Source organism: Pristis pectinata, chromosome 17 (genome assembly GCF_009764475.1).
Source record: "Pristis pectinata isolate sPriPec2 chromosome 17, sPriPec2.1.pri, whole genome shotgun sequence".
In the NCBI taxonomy this organism is placed as follows: domain Eukaryota; kingdom Metazoa; phylum Chordata; class Chondrichthyes; order Rhinopristiformes; family Pristidae; genus Pristis; species Pristis pectinata.
Genome location: NC_067421.1, coordinates 25,995,564 through 26,009,637, shown reverse-complemented (window position 1 = coordinate 26,009,637; position 14,074 = coordinate 25,995,564). Strand labels below are relative to the sequence as shown.

The 14,074-nt window shown below is 38.9% G+C and overlaps 1 protein-coding gene across 3 annotated transcripts in view; it reads left to right on the top strand.

Moving 5' to 3' along the window:
- The window catches only part of tbc1d10ab (TBC1 domain family, member 10Ab), a 54,161-nt gene extending 40,307 nt beyond the window's left edge, over window positions 1-13,854 (top strand). For all 3 annotated transcript variants that reach the window (XM_052032423.1, XM_052032424.1, XM_052032425.1), the window contains exons 8-9: window positions 476-630; window positions 11,807-13,854. In XM_052032423.1, the coding sequence (XP_051888383.1) occupies window positions 476-630; window positions 11,807-12,298 (647 nt within the window). In that variant the 3' untranslated portion in view covers window positions 12,299-13,854. The remainder of the gene's footprint in view (window positions 1-475; window positions 631-11,806) is intronic.
- The last annotated feature ends 220 nt before the right edge of the window (window positions 13,855-14,074 follow it).

Here is a 14,074-nt window from a genome sequence, read left to right as displayed (position 1 = left end):
TGACATCATTTTGATACTGTTTTCCTTTCATAATTCATAGAATTTGAACTTAATTCCTGAAATCATGATTAATTGTTTGCCTTGTAAGTATTTAGCAAGTGCAGGTTACTTTTGTACGCTTTTCTGGCAATACTTTTTACAGACTATTTTGAAGTTTCTGTAATCCTTATGTTGAAGAAGACACTTCCCTTAATTATTTGAAGGCAGCAGCGCCAGCTTTGTTACTTTAAAAGCATTATTTTACTTTTTTTTAACTACATGCTCTTATTTTAAAATCTGCTTGAACTGGTCATTGTTGCAAAACTGTGAAATAACTTGCAAAAAAAAATGAAATGAATAGCCAGAAGTTCCAGGTTTGAACAATTCTGTTCCTTATTTCGTTTGGCAGTTCCTTGTATAATGCAGGTTGTTTGCTCTATGGAACAATCCTATCAATTTGGCCAATTGCTATTTTCTTTGCTTTTATCCTATTCAGGTGTAAAGGTGATATTTCGTGTTGGCCTAATTTTGCTGAAGTACACTCTTGGCTCATCAGACAAACTGAAGAAATGCCAGGGCCAATACGAGACAATGGAAAAACTTCGTAGCATTGATCCCCGATATATGCAAGAAGCCTTTCTTGTTCGAGAGGTAAGAAACTGATCATGACTGTTATCTTAATGTTATGTAATGGAATAAGTCGTAGATTTATTGGAATATCTGTTGCATCCCACGCTGAAACTGTCTCGATGCCATGTGCCTTGAAAATTTATGGATGTTTTCAGGGGAGAGATGGCCAAACTGCTGAAATTTAAGGCACTAAATGACCAATGGCATGATGTTGGTCAGCTTTGGTCACATATTACAACAATAACTTGCATTTACATAGTATGCTTAACATCACAAAACTTATTGAGGCATCTTTTGTAAATAGAAAATGCTGGATTTACTCAGTAGTTTAGTCAGCACCACAGGAGAGAGAAACAGAGTTAACATTTCGGATCAATAACCTGTCATCAGAGTTGATAACCACTTGAATGTTTCCACCATCTATGTTTGTTTTGAGGCGGTACAATATTGGAGGAAGCAACGTGACAACCATTAAAGGAAGTATTTGGAATAATGTCCAATAGCTTGGTCAAAAGTAGAATTAAGGAGCATCTTAAAAGGGGGACCTTTGAGAGTTACAACAAGGGAAGCAAAATTTTGGATGAGCTTGAGTTTAGGGAGGACAAGATGGGAGGCCTTCCAAGAGGATTGAAATGGGTCTGGAAGCAGTGTGAGAGCAAGGACAATAATTCAGCAGCAATTGTGCTGAGGCCAGGGAAGATCACTGTTATGGAGCTGAAAGGAGGAAGTCTTGTGGGCAGAAGATATGGGATTGGATGTTCCATTCAAAGTCAAATAGGACAGTTAAGGTCATAAACCATGTGACAGTGACTGGTGGTGGGGGGGGGGGGGGGTGATGGAATCCCTTAAAAGAAGTAGTATGTGATGGGTGATGAAGACATTGTCTGGAAGACCAAAGTTACTGAGTTGAAAGAAATTTACGCTAGGACAATACAAGTAGCACATGAGGTCATGGACTGCAGGAGAAGGTTATAGGAACATGTGCTTTTAGGAACAGGACCAGGAGTCAACCCCTTAAGTCTGCTTTGCTGTTTAATAATATCATTGTAAACTCAACTTTGCATTCCCAAGTACCCAGGGTAACCTTTTTGCTCTATTGTTCATCAAGAATCTAAAGCAGAGGTGAAAAATAGACACTGCTTTCACCACACTTTGAAAGAGTTCCAAAGGCTGGCAACCTGCCAAAGGGTGACTCCTTGTTTTAAACAGTGACCCCGCCACACCCCTTAGGATCTTGTACGTGTCTTGCATGAAGGGAATAAAGGTATGGTTGTTCAGTTTACTGATAAAGTAGTAAAGTAAGTTGTGAAGAGGACGTAAGGGTTCCTGCATACTATTCTTTGGTGAATCATGCAGTAGGATACCTAGATCCCCTTGCGTCCTGAGGTTCTGCACTCCTGCCACTTTTCTGCCAACATGGACAGTTTCTCTCACACATGCCCACATTTGTACATCATCTGTCAAATCAAAGTCCATTCATTTAATCCTTCTTTACTGCTTTTTATGCCTCCTTGTGTCCTCTTTACAACTTATTTTCCTACTTTGACATCAGTAGATTTAGCAACCATATTTTTATTACTCTCATCCAAGTCAATTATATTAATTGTGAAAAGCTGAGGGCCCAGCACCGATCCCTGTGGCACATTTGTTACATCTTGCCAGCAAGAAAATGATCCATGTATGCCAAATGTTTCCTGTTAGCTCTCCTACCACCCTCCTGAGCCTTAAAATTTAAGGTACTTGACCTTCAGTGGGTTCACCTAACCTCACCCAGACCGTCCCCACCCCATTCCTAAGGTCCAGCTAAATCTGGCACAAGAATCAAGCAATGCCATCAAAACTGGGGTCCACTATGGACTGGATGTGAAGTCCAGGGATAGAGCATAGTGATGTATGGAGATTAAAACTCTGATATGCAGTTGTTTGGAAATCCTGATGGTTGGGGCATCTGGCTTGCTTGTGAGTCTGGAGTCCAGATTACATGCAGGGTATGCAGTTGGTATCAAGAACGTAGGTTGGGAATGCAGTCTAAGCTGGTGTCCAGACTGTGGGTCAGAGTCTGAAGTGTGGGCTGAGTGTGTGGTGCAGAGTGGGGTCTGGAGTGTGGGCAGGTGTCTGGAATCATTTAGTATTTTGTCAACCTGAAATGTACAACTAAAACTGAATTAGTTCCCATTCCCTTTAAACTCGTGAGGGCTCAGTTTCCCACTGTCTTTAAACATGCAGGGTTCAATGAGAAATCATTACATTACTGTTCAAAAAAAGTGAAGTAAAGGTGCTTTGGGGTGTTGATAGGATCAACATCCAGTAGCTTGGAAAATCTGCTAGTCTGGCGTCACCAAAGTCAAGGGGTGCCAGATTATCAGTGTTTGAATGTAGTGCTGTCTGTCGCTCAGTAGGTCTCAAACATGTTGAAATCCAAGGCTTATTGAAGTTCACTGAAGTTTAAATAGCTGAATGCCACAGCTTTCAGCTAGCAAGATTTGCCCCAGTGCATATAAATATTTTGGAAAATAGGTTTTTGCTTTCAATAGTCCTTGGGGTACTTTAAAAGTTGCCATACAGATGTCAAATTGTTTTGAGGGACAATAGCCATATGTTTCTTGCAGTGGACTTTGTGGCGCTTGTATATTTCTCTGGTTCTGTGTAATCAGAAAAGGAATTTTATTAGTTAATTTTATCTTGTAGAGGAAGTCCTTGAAGTATTACTGTCTTTCAGAAAGAGTTGTTGATGGTTGCTGATATAGTCCAATGCTGAAGGCACTGTTTTGACTTAAAACAATTTAACTACAGAGTTGCATTCCATTTTGTTGCAGATTTGTTCTTGGGTTTATTTGCAAGTTAACCACAGAATAAACAATTAGTCACAAGTTAATTCATTACATGTTATCAGAATTTATTTTGACCTAAGTTTGTGTTAGTGCTGCGATAACTTGCATAAGATTTGTTTATGTAATATCATGCCCAAATAACTTACAATTTAGCATTTGTTATCCTTCAGTACAATTTCATTTATTTAAAAAAATAGATTATGGGGTAATGTTGTTCCATTAATCATATGTAGTGTCATATTTATGTATTGCACCACGATTTAATCAGAATTGATTTTAAAAATTAACTGTTAGGACTTTAGGACTACAAAATTCTCAAAATTTAAAGAATCAAAGATTAAGGAATTGAAAGTTATTTATAAAAGAGGATACAATCAATTGAAATAAAATAGATAAATGTGTTTCTAATAGGCAAATTTATATTTTGTAGCAAATTTGTCTGTACTATTGGCCAGCTGAGCAGAATAATTCCTACCTATGGTGCTGTAGCCAGAAAACTATCTTTAGTAGCTTCTCTTTCCACTTCGGCATGTTACTTCAGTCCGAAAGGATCTTTCCTGAGCTCACTTCTATTTCTGCTTTGCAACCTGTACTTTCGACATCATTTGTCTTTGTATGCAGTAACCAGACTTAGTTCTATTTTCACATCATTGTTCCCAATCTCTCCTTCCTCTAACTTATCACAAAGTTTGTCTGACATTTAGTATTGAGCAGAAATGTTCTCCAAATGTATATCAGAGTTACTGTCTTCAGTCCCTATCAGATTCTTTCCCAGCCACCTCCATTTTGGTCCCTGTCTGAGGATGAACCAGACTACTCGCAACCTTGCTGTCCTTTTTGATCTGGTACTTAACAAAGAGGGAACAGTATAAACTTCCACCTCTGGAAAAAGTTGTCTGCCTTTACCCCTGTTATGCTCCTCAAGTATTCCATTGTTTTTTTGTGTGGGCCTTCTATCTTTCACCTTCTTTGTAATCTTGAGTTTATCCAAATCCCATGTACAGTATCCTGATTCACCCCAAATCCCATTTGCCTATCATTCCTCTGTTCACTGACCTACATTAGGGCACCTCCAGTTCAACCTTTTGGTTTGCAATAATGCCCTCCTTTCAAGGTGTTCATTAAGAGGTCTCTCTTCACCTATCCTAAATTCTCCCTAAATGGCTCAGTGTCAAATTTTAACAATACTTCTGAATTGTATTTGTATCATGTATTTAAATGTGTTTTAAAAAGGCAAGTTACTGTACATATTTTCACTCTTTAGTGCAACTGATGCCAAAGCTCCCATGATATTCAGTTCTCAAAACACTGGCAATTCTTGCATGGACTTGCACAGACTTATTGCTTATAATGACCTCATGAGTTTAATCTAAATTCTAAATATTTATTATTGAGTGTATCAATGAACTAGTTTCATCTATGACCAAGAGTTAAGATCTGGATATTTTTGAAGATTGAACTGCTGGAAAAATGCTTTTTAAATGATTCCCTCATTTTAGGCAAACATATCATTTTAATTTTGCAAACATTTTTCTTCAGTTTGTCAAATTTGTTCAGGAATGCATGGTGAGCATATCAAGCAAGTTGATGTACAACATTCCAAAAAGCATTATCTCATTACAAAATCCACCACCGACAGGCACACCCAGTAATGACGTGATAGAAACTAGGATTGGGGAGCCCAGACAATTATAAATGGAAATACAAGTTTCATCTTTGTCTACCAAGCAATGTATCGGGCCATACCCTCAAATTAAAATGAGGAGTGGGGTTAGGTCAATGATGAATTTGCAAGACTCCACAAAAATATTTAAAATCAAAGTAAAAATCTTTGCTGAAATTCTTAGACAAAACAAATGAGCGCTGAAATGCTCAGCAGCTTGTCCAGCATTTGTGCCATGAATAAATAGTTAATATTTTCATCAAAACTGAATAAAGTAGCAACAATTAATTAATGGAAAAAAGACACCAAGAAGTGCCTTGGAAGTGATTATTAGATTATGCAACATCTTAAAAGTGGAAAGAATATGTGAAGGAACTTAAAGCAAATAATGTGGGAATAGCAAACTGAGACAGACATGAAGTCAAAGCACAAAAATGAGAGAGCTAGAAATATCCAAGCTTGGTCAATTTTGAAATTAAAACAAAGTACTGCCTAAGTACAGGGGATCTACCAATTCCAAACAGAAAAAGATCAGTGGTGAGGTTCTCGCATTCTTTCCACACATAACCCTCTCCGTCTCTTCCATCCTGATGGCCACATAACTTTTATATTTCCAGATCAATATAAAGTTATTGATTGGATTGTTGTAAAATCCATCTAACTCGCTGTCCTTCAGGGAAGGAAATCTACCAGTCCTTGCCCAGTGTGCCCTAATATGTGACTCCAGATCCATCAATTTGGTTGACTCCTAACTGCTGTTTGAAATGGCCTAACAAGTGTCTATTTAGGAGGTAATTAGGGATGAACAATAAATGTTGACCTTGTCAGCAAACTCCACATCCAGTGAATGAAAGTGACCTTTTATGAATGCATGCTAGTCAACAAATTTGTATTGTCCATTCACTAGTGGGTGAAGATAATTACAGTTACTTTAGAGACTCTTCCATCAAACAGTAGGGCCAATGTGCTGTGTAACAGATTCTAAGGAAGTTTGAACTCCCCCACATTTCCCACTTTTGTACTTCTACAGCTGTGCTGTGTATGTTTTTGACAAATTTCCTGCCAGTGCTAGTCAGGCTATCATGGTGGTTCACCAGAGTTGTGGGATTGAGGTATTTGGAGGCAAGCCAGGTTTTCCATTTAATTGTGAAGAACTTTGTCTCATAATTTATCCAAATGCAACTGAATACTTAATCATCGTTGAAAACAATCCCATTTGGCTTGGGTGCAGATCTGTTGTGCCGTTCATGCTGTCGCCTTCTCTGATCGGGTATCAACCACCATTCGACTGTGGATACCTCCGTGTCCACAGTATCACCAGCTCAAAGCCTGTCACCTCAGAGACCCATAATTTAAATTACGTGAGCACTTCACTTGCCCAATTTTTTTTCAGACTAAGAGCTGCAACAACATCCCGACAGTAATAGGGGAACTGTTGAAGCAAACTTTGGCCATTGCTACATTAGCTTCAGGAGGCTTCAGACCTGTAGGTCCTGCGACAGAAAGTGGGTGGGTGGAGAGTGAGAATAATAATCTGGAATCCTAGCAAAAGTTTCTGAATGACACGGGATGAAGGTGTCAAGGCCAGTGGATGGAAACTAACTTGCTCGGTGTTGAATGGTGGTTGTGGTGTGCTAAAACTAAATGGTTTGACCAATGGGAAGTGAGGCCAGAAAGGGATGATGTTCTGGTGTACGTCCTGTGCAGTGTAGTAGTAATTCTGATTTTAAAACTAGATGGTCAAAACATACAGTGAATTCATAAAGTGTATTGAAGAGGGCAGTATGGTTGATGTAGTCTTTATATCAAAGACCTTAAGTCCATAATGTGCCACTGGTATACTGGTCCAAAAGCTTAAAACCTATGGGATCCAGGGCAAGTACGCAAATTTGGTTTCAAAATTGGCTTGGCAATGGAGGAGGGTTGTTTTTGAGATTGGATGCCTCTACCAGAGATCAGTAACAATCCCATCCAGACCGTTAATGTATGAAGTACGATTAGTAAGGTCACAGATGACACAGAAGTTAGCAGTGTTGATAGTGAGAAGGGTAGTATTAAGCCGCAGGATACTGGTGAGTTTGTAAGTTGGGTGGAGCAATGACAGATGGAATTTAATCTTGATGAGTCTGAAGTGATACATTTTGGGAAGACTAGTAAGGCTGGGATGTACACAGTGAATGGTGAGGCCCAAGGAACTGAGATCTTAGTTTCCCAATCTAAGGGTCCCTGAAAGTGGCAGCACAGGCAGATAAGGTGGTGAAGAAGCCATTGAGGTTATTTTGCCTTTTAGCTGGTTCATTAAGAGCAGGGAGGTTATATAAAACATTATTTAGGTCACAGCTGGTAAACCTGTGCAGTTCTGGTCACTGCAGTGATTGTACTGGAGAGGGTCAGGATTAAATTCACCAGAATGAAACTGTTCAGCTATGAGGTGAGATTGGGGAAACTGGGTTTATTTGTTTTTTTGAGGCTGAGGGAGTACCTGATTGAGATGTACAAAGGAATTTTTTCCACCTCGAGGGTATTTGGAATGTGCTGTCTGAGGCAGAGAGACATTTAAGAAGCATCTAGACGAGCACTTGAAATGCCAAGACATGAAAGGATGGAAGACAGGATTAGTATAGTTAGCTACTTGGTCGGCATGGACGTGATGGGCCTTATGACTGACTATGAAACGTAGACAACTTGGGAAGAAAAGTGGTTTTCTCGTTTAAAAACTTAGATCATTTTTCTCGGCCTTGGGATATCCCAAAGTGCCTTAAAGCCAGTGACGTAGTTTTGAAGAATTACTGTGTATTCTTGAAGAATGATTATTGTAATGTCAGAAACCTGGCAGCCAATGTTTGTGCACAGCAGAATTCTACAGATCGCAATGTGACAATGAATGGGATATTTTTAGTTTAAGGTTTTGTTTGCGGAATAAATATTCAGCATCATCTTCTAGGCATGTTGTCCAGTAAAGCTCCAGGGCTGAATGCTGCAATGTACTCTACTCCAACATGGCAGATTATTTCACCTTGTACTGGTGACACATCCTTTCCAGAATCATTTGTGTTGCCATGTTAATGCAATAAGGAACTTAAAAACCAAATCCCAGTGCAGCATACTTTTGCATCCTGGTAAGATTTTTGGATCTTGCTTGAATTAACTTGCTTCTGACTGAATGCAACCAAAAAAGCCAGATTGATCTAAAACCTTTTGGCAAGCCTCCCTGGATGACTGTTCGATAATGGGCAACTTGGATAGAGGTCTGGTGACTATGAACTTGCCAGCTTCCATTTTGGGAGCCAGTGTTATTCCAGAAGTGATTACTGTCACCTGAAATTCATCTCTAACTACTCAGTGCCCATGTGATGAGGATTGAAGGCCAGGCCGTCGGTATTTTTTCCCCTTTTTGTATCTGGCTCAACTATTTATTCTCAATACTTTGAACTTTTTTTGATGGATCAGAGCTAAATCTTTCCAACACTGAGGTCACAACTTAAATCATTTTTGAAAGCTAATCCGATTAGAGATCTGCAGTAATAGAATTATCCTTTTGAATGCCTCTGTCTGCACAAGCACCTTTTTCTCCTCACAAAGCAGTTAGATTTTCTTCAGCCTAAATGTTGTCCCTATTACTTGTATGGTAGCTATTAGAATAACCATTCTATTTATTCATAACATTTATCCATTACACAATATAACCTTTTATTCAGTACACACTATAGCAGTATGGAAATGTCTGGAGCCTTGGCTGTTTTATTGGTTACGTTCCAGCACATACCACAGCCATCTGGAGTCTTTAATGGAAATCTAAGATGTGGTTGGGTTTAAAAAAAAAGTGACCAACTCTAAAGGAGATGGAACACTTTGAACAGCTTGAATTTTTGTTAGAAAGCTCATGTTCACTTTGTCTGGATTTTAACATCCTTGGGCTTGAGGATTATATTTTGTCTTCATGTAATTGTGAACTCTGAAACAAAAGCAGAATGCAGGAAGAACTCAGCCAGTCACACATTATCTGTGGAAAGAGAAACTAGTCAACATCTCTCGAACTGGAGAAAATGAAGGATTTACAGGTTTCAAAGCAGAGCTGGGAGGAGGCGTGAGGTGCAAGACAAAGCTTAAATGGAGATGGGTTAAGACTGATCAGGCAGTGGGGAGCATGAGTACTGACCATAATCAAGACACTTTAAAGAAATGGGGTGAGATGTTGATCTTCTAGTTTATGTTGGGCCTCACTATGCCAGTGGAGGTGGCCACAGATAGAAGGTTAGAGTGGGATTGAGAATTAGTGGCATGTAACAGGAAGCTCAAGTTCACCCCCTGTGGACTGAGCGCAGGTGCTCCCCCTCGTGATCACCCAATCTGTGTTTGATTTCTCCAATGTAGAGGAGACCAACCTGTGAACACTGAGTGCAGTACACTAGATTTTATGCATTATTATTCATTCTGTTCCCTGTTAGACATCATGTGTTATACCAACCCCTTTCTAGCCTTCTCTGGCAATCTACCTTGCATCCATTTGTATAGAGGTCAGGGTGACTATTGCATTGCTGCTGTATCTACAGAGAGAAATTACTTAAAATGGGAAACTTGCAATAAAAAAAATCTGCTACACACCTCAACCATGAAAATGGGACACTTTCTGACTGGAGGAAAGCACAAGTTTGATTTGTAGATGAACACTTTGCTTCTCTGTTCGTAGTCATTATTCCAAGGATAGAATCCACAAAGTACATCATTTTCTAATGAAATAAAAAAAATGCATAGTGCTTGCAATACATGCTGTTCAACCCCAATTAATCCACACTGTTTATGCTGCACTTCAACTTTTTCCACCCTCCTCCATCTCGCCTCCTCAATATTACCATTTTTTCCTTTAAATGCATCAATGCTAATCCCCTCAACTGCAGTATGAAATTCCATATTTTAAACACTCCCTGTGCAAAGATGCATCTCCTGAATCTCAGTTTTGTTAAATTATTGACTCTCTTACATTTTGGACCTGAGTTCTGGTTCCACCCTCCCACCACAACTCCACCACCTGCGCCCCCCCCCCCCCCCAAAATACCGCAAGCCTTCCACTTACACTCCATCCTATCGAATCCTTTCATGAGCTCAAAAACTTTCTATCACATCACCAAAACAATGTTGGCATAATTCCCAGGTTCAATTTTTCAAAAAGCCCACTAAGTTTTTTGATTATCTTATTGCCTATTGCCTTATCACTTTGTTCCAGAACTTTCAAATCAAACTTCTGAGAAGTGTGCTGTAAAAGTTTCCAATTCCAGGCAGCATGTAATGATGGAGCCTCCCTTGTTCTCACAGTTAATCCCACAGCAGAATGTTGCCATCCAAGCATCACGAATGAAGGAGTTAATATGGGAGGTGTCTCGGCCTCACTCCTATTAAGTAAAATATATCAATATGCTTTCTATGTCACTGTACAATAATCTTGCATGTGTCTTGGATAAAATTCAAGATCCAATCAGGAATTGCCAAATCTTGCAGGTACTTCCACAGGGCTGTTGCTCAAAGGCCTCATAACATTCACACCAGCATCTGGTCAAACCCACAACTTGCACCTCACATTTATTACAAACCAAATCAAGCCTGTCATTTTGTGTCTATTCTGGAGTACCAAAGCACCCCCCCCCCCCCCAAAACACCCTTTTAATATTTTCTGATATCAGCAATATTCATTTGATAGGGTGCAGAGGAGATTTACAAGGATGCTGCCTAGATTGGGGAACATGCCTTATGAAAACAGGTTGAGGGAACTCGGCCTTTTCTCCTTGGAGCGACAGAGGATGAGGGGGGGACCTTATAGAGATGTATAAGATGATGAGAGGCATTGATCGTGTGGATAGTCAGAGGCTTTTTCCCAGGGCTGAAATGGTTGCCACAAAGAGGACACAGGTTTAAGGTGCTGGGGAATAGGTATAGAGGAGATGTCAGGGGTAAGTTTTTTACTCAAAGTGGTGAGTACACGGAATGGGCTGCCAGCAATGATGATGGAGGCGGATATGATAGGGTCTTTTAAGAGACTTTTGGATAGGTACATGGAGCTTAGAAAAATAGAGGGCTATGGGTAAGACTAATAATTTCTAAGGAGGGTCTTGTTCAGCACAGCTTTGTAGGCCAAAGGGCCTAAATTGTGCTCTATGTTTTCTGTGTTCTCTGTTCTATCACCTCTGTCTTTTTTCCAAAGAAGAATCCTACCCTGTAAGATCATTCCTGACAGCTATGTGCTATTAGAGTACATCTTTGATACCTCCATATCCCTAACTTTTTCAAAAAAGAAAGCATTTGTACAACATGTCATGGGATAAGTTCTTGAAGTACTTTTTAAAATTTAAATAGCTATTTTATTGTCAGAAATGTGGAAAAGAACTTGTGTGCAAACAGCAAAATGACAATCTGTTCTGGTGATATTGATTTGAGGGAATGAATGTAAGCCAGGATACTGGCCAGAACTGATCGTTTTTAACATGGTGCCATGGCATTGTTTGGAACTACATGGGTTGGCAAACGTGATTCCAGTTAACTGCTGATCTGAAAAATGGAATGGACCAAAATTGTTCCCAGCATAAAAAAATGATGGAAGTAGTCAACAGGTCAGGCTGTGGAGCCAGAGTTACCAACATTTTCAACAGTTCAAAAAAAATAAAGTACATTAAAAAAAAAGAATAAAATACCTTTTACTGTATTTTAACAGGTAATTGAGCTTCCTGTCACGGAAAGAGAAATTGAAAAAGAACATTTAATTCAGTTAAAGAAGTGGAAGGACACGCATGGTGACCTCAAGTACCACCCTCCTCCGAGACTGCATGGTGCCAAAGCCATCAATGAGGCAGAGCCACACTCACAAAGAGCCTTGGTGCAGATGCCCTCCATCATGATACAATCGCCGCCTGTCTCTCCCTCTTCAGATTCAAGCAGCAATTCGAAGAAGAAGGATAAGAAAAGTGCAAAAGAGCAAAAGAAGGAAAAGAAGAAACTGGAGAAAAAGATGGGAAAAGTAGAACCAATAGCAAATGGATCTGCTCCTGATGAGACCAAAAGAATTTTGAAAGATGAACCACGTGCTGCACAACCTGTAGATATTGCAGAGGAGATAAAGCAATCAATGCTAAAAAAGGACTCTCAACTCCAGCAGTCTGAACAGAGCCTCAGTTCAGAAGGAACAGAACAGGACACATACTTGTGAAGTGTATCATTCGCACCTAAAGAAAGCATCATTCGGCATCAAATCATTCCATAAAATGGATCCATTGTTATAGTATGTTTATACTTTGTCGTTAATGAGATATAGCAACCCTTGTGACCTAACAGTGTCTTTAAATATAAAGAGTTGGGGGGTGGGGGAAGAAACTGAAGTATCAAAGAACTAGTCATAACCAAGAATGTAATTTATCAGCTAGTGATTTAGGAAAAATCTGGTTAACAAGTTTACCTTTAGTGGGTTATTGTTTAGCTCTTAAAACTCTAAATGGACATTGAAAGCTGTCAAAATGTTTTTTTTAGGGGAAAATGTAAATAGTTTTATACTATATTTTTGAGTCAGCGTAACTTGAGTGGAGATTCTGCAGTAAAGATTTCCTCTTGGCGTTCATTCCCAGTTAAGATGAATTTATAGGACTTTATGCCTCGATTATTCTTTGATCAGATACTGTACTGCATCCATTTCCATTTTGAAGTAACAATGATTTCCATTAGCAAGGAAGAGACTTGCTGAGCTTTTGTTCAGATTAGCTTTGACACAAAGTGTTAAATACAATTATTTGAATTAATTTAACTGTATGTCTGTGTACGTACGTGTTTGTGTGCATGTGCTAAGGGGAGGATTAAGAAAAATGTACCTTTTTCTGATCATTAAGTCAAACTGGGTTTCTGACTGGTTGAAGGATGTGTTTCCCTAATGTTGTGTGATTAAAACACCCAACATGCAGATTCACTTATTTGTAACATTTAGTAATGTACAGATAAAATACTGATGAACAAAAGAAATTGTGACTGAGTTTAAAAAATGCCACTTTAGTAAATGTTTTCCATATAATGTTGAGAATGCCATATGTACAGTACTGAAGGATAAGTAACCACAATACATTACAAAAGCAATGTATTTTATAATTTAATTTTCTAGCACTTTTTCCTTAATTTTGAGGAATGTAAATTTATGAAGCTGGTTTACAGGAAGTTTGATAAACTGACCACAAACGACAATATAGGTGTTCGCTGCTCTTGTCTAATCCAGCTTTTTAAAAAAAAATAATTACCATTGCACAATGGATTTGCAGTTATTGTTGAGGTATTTAAGTGCTAATGTAAACCTACTTGGATCAAGCAAGTTTTTTGTGTGTAGAATAAGAACATAATACTGTATTATGCCTAATTTTGATTGGTGTTTTATTGCTCCATATTCCTTGAGTCTATTAAAATCACCAAATGTAGTGATGTGCAAACATAAGGTTAAATTATCTGGCTTGGCATTTAGTCAATACGCTTTTCTGTTTTTGAGGACTGATAAACTGTGTCAATTTGTTTTGTGACATGCAATCCACCAAGAACATTATTGGACCACATTGAATATTGTCTGGTTGAGTGTGGCCATGCAGCATAAGCACCACAAGCTTAACATACCTTAATTGGTTTCTGTGCTGACCTACAAACTGTTACATGCATTAATGAGTTCATCCAAGCTTTATTTTATCTTGTTTATATCATGGATTCATAACTAAACCCAATAAAATAATCTGGAAAGCAGTTTTCTTTGTTTTTTTTTCCCCCAGGTTATCTTGGGGCAATCTGCACAGTAACTACCACTCGTTTTCCCCATTCTCTTTCCTATATTCCTGCATTTTTCCCCCCCCAAGTATTTACCCAATTCCCTTCTAAAAGCAGCTGTTAAATTTCTTTCCACCACCCTTGGGGATTTATTGCAGAGGATTTAATCAATGGTTTGTTAGTAAAGTGCACCATTTCC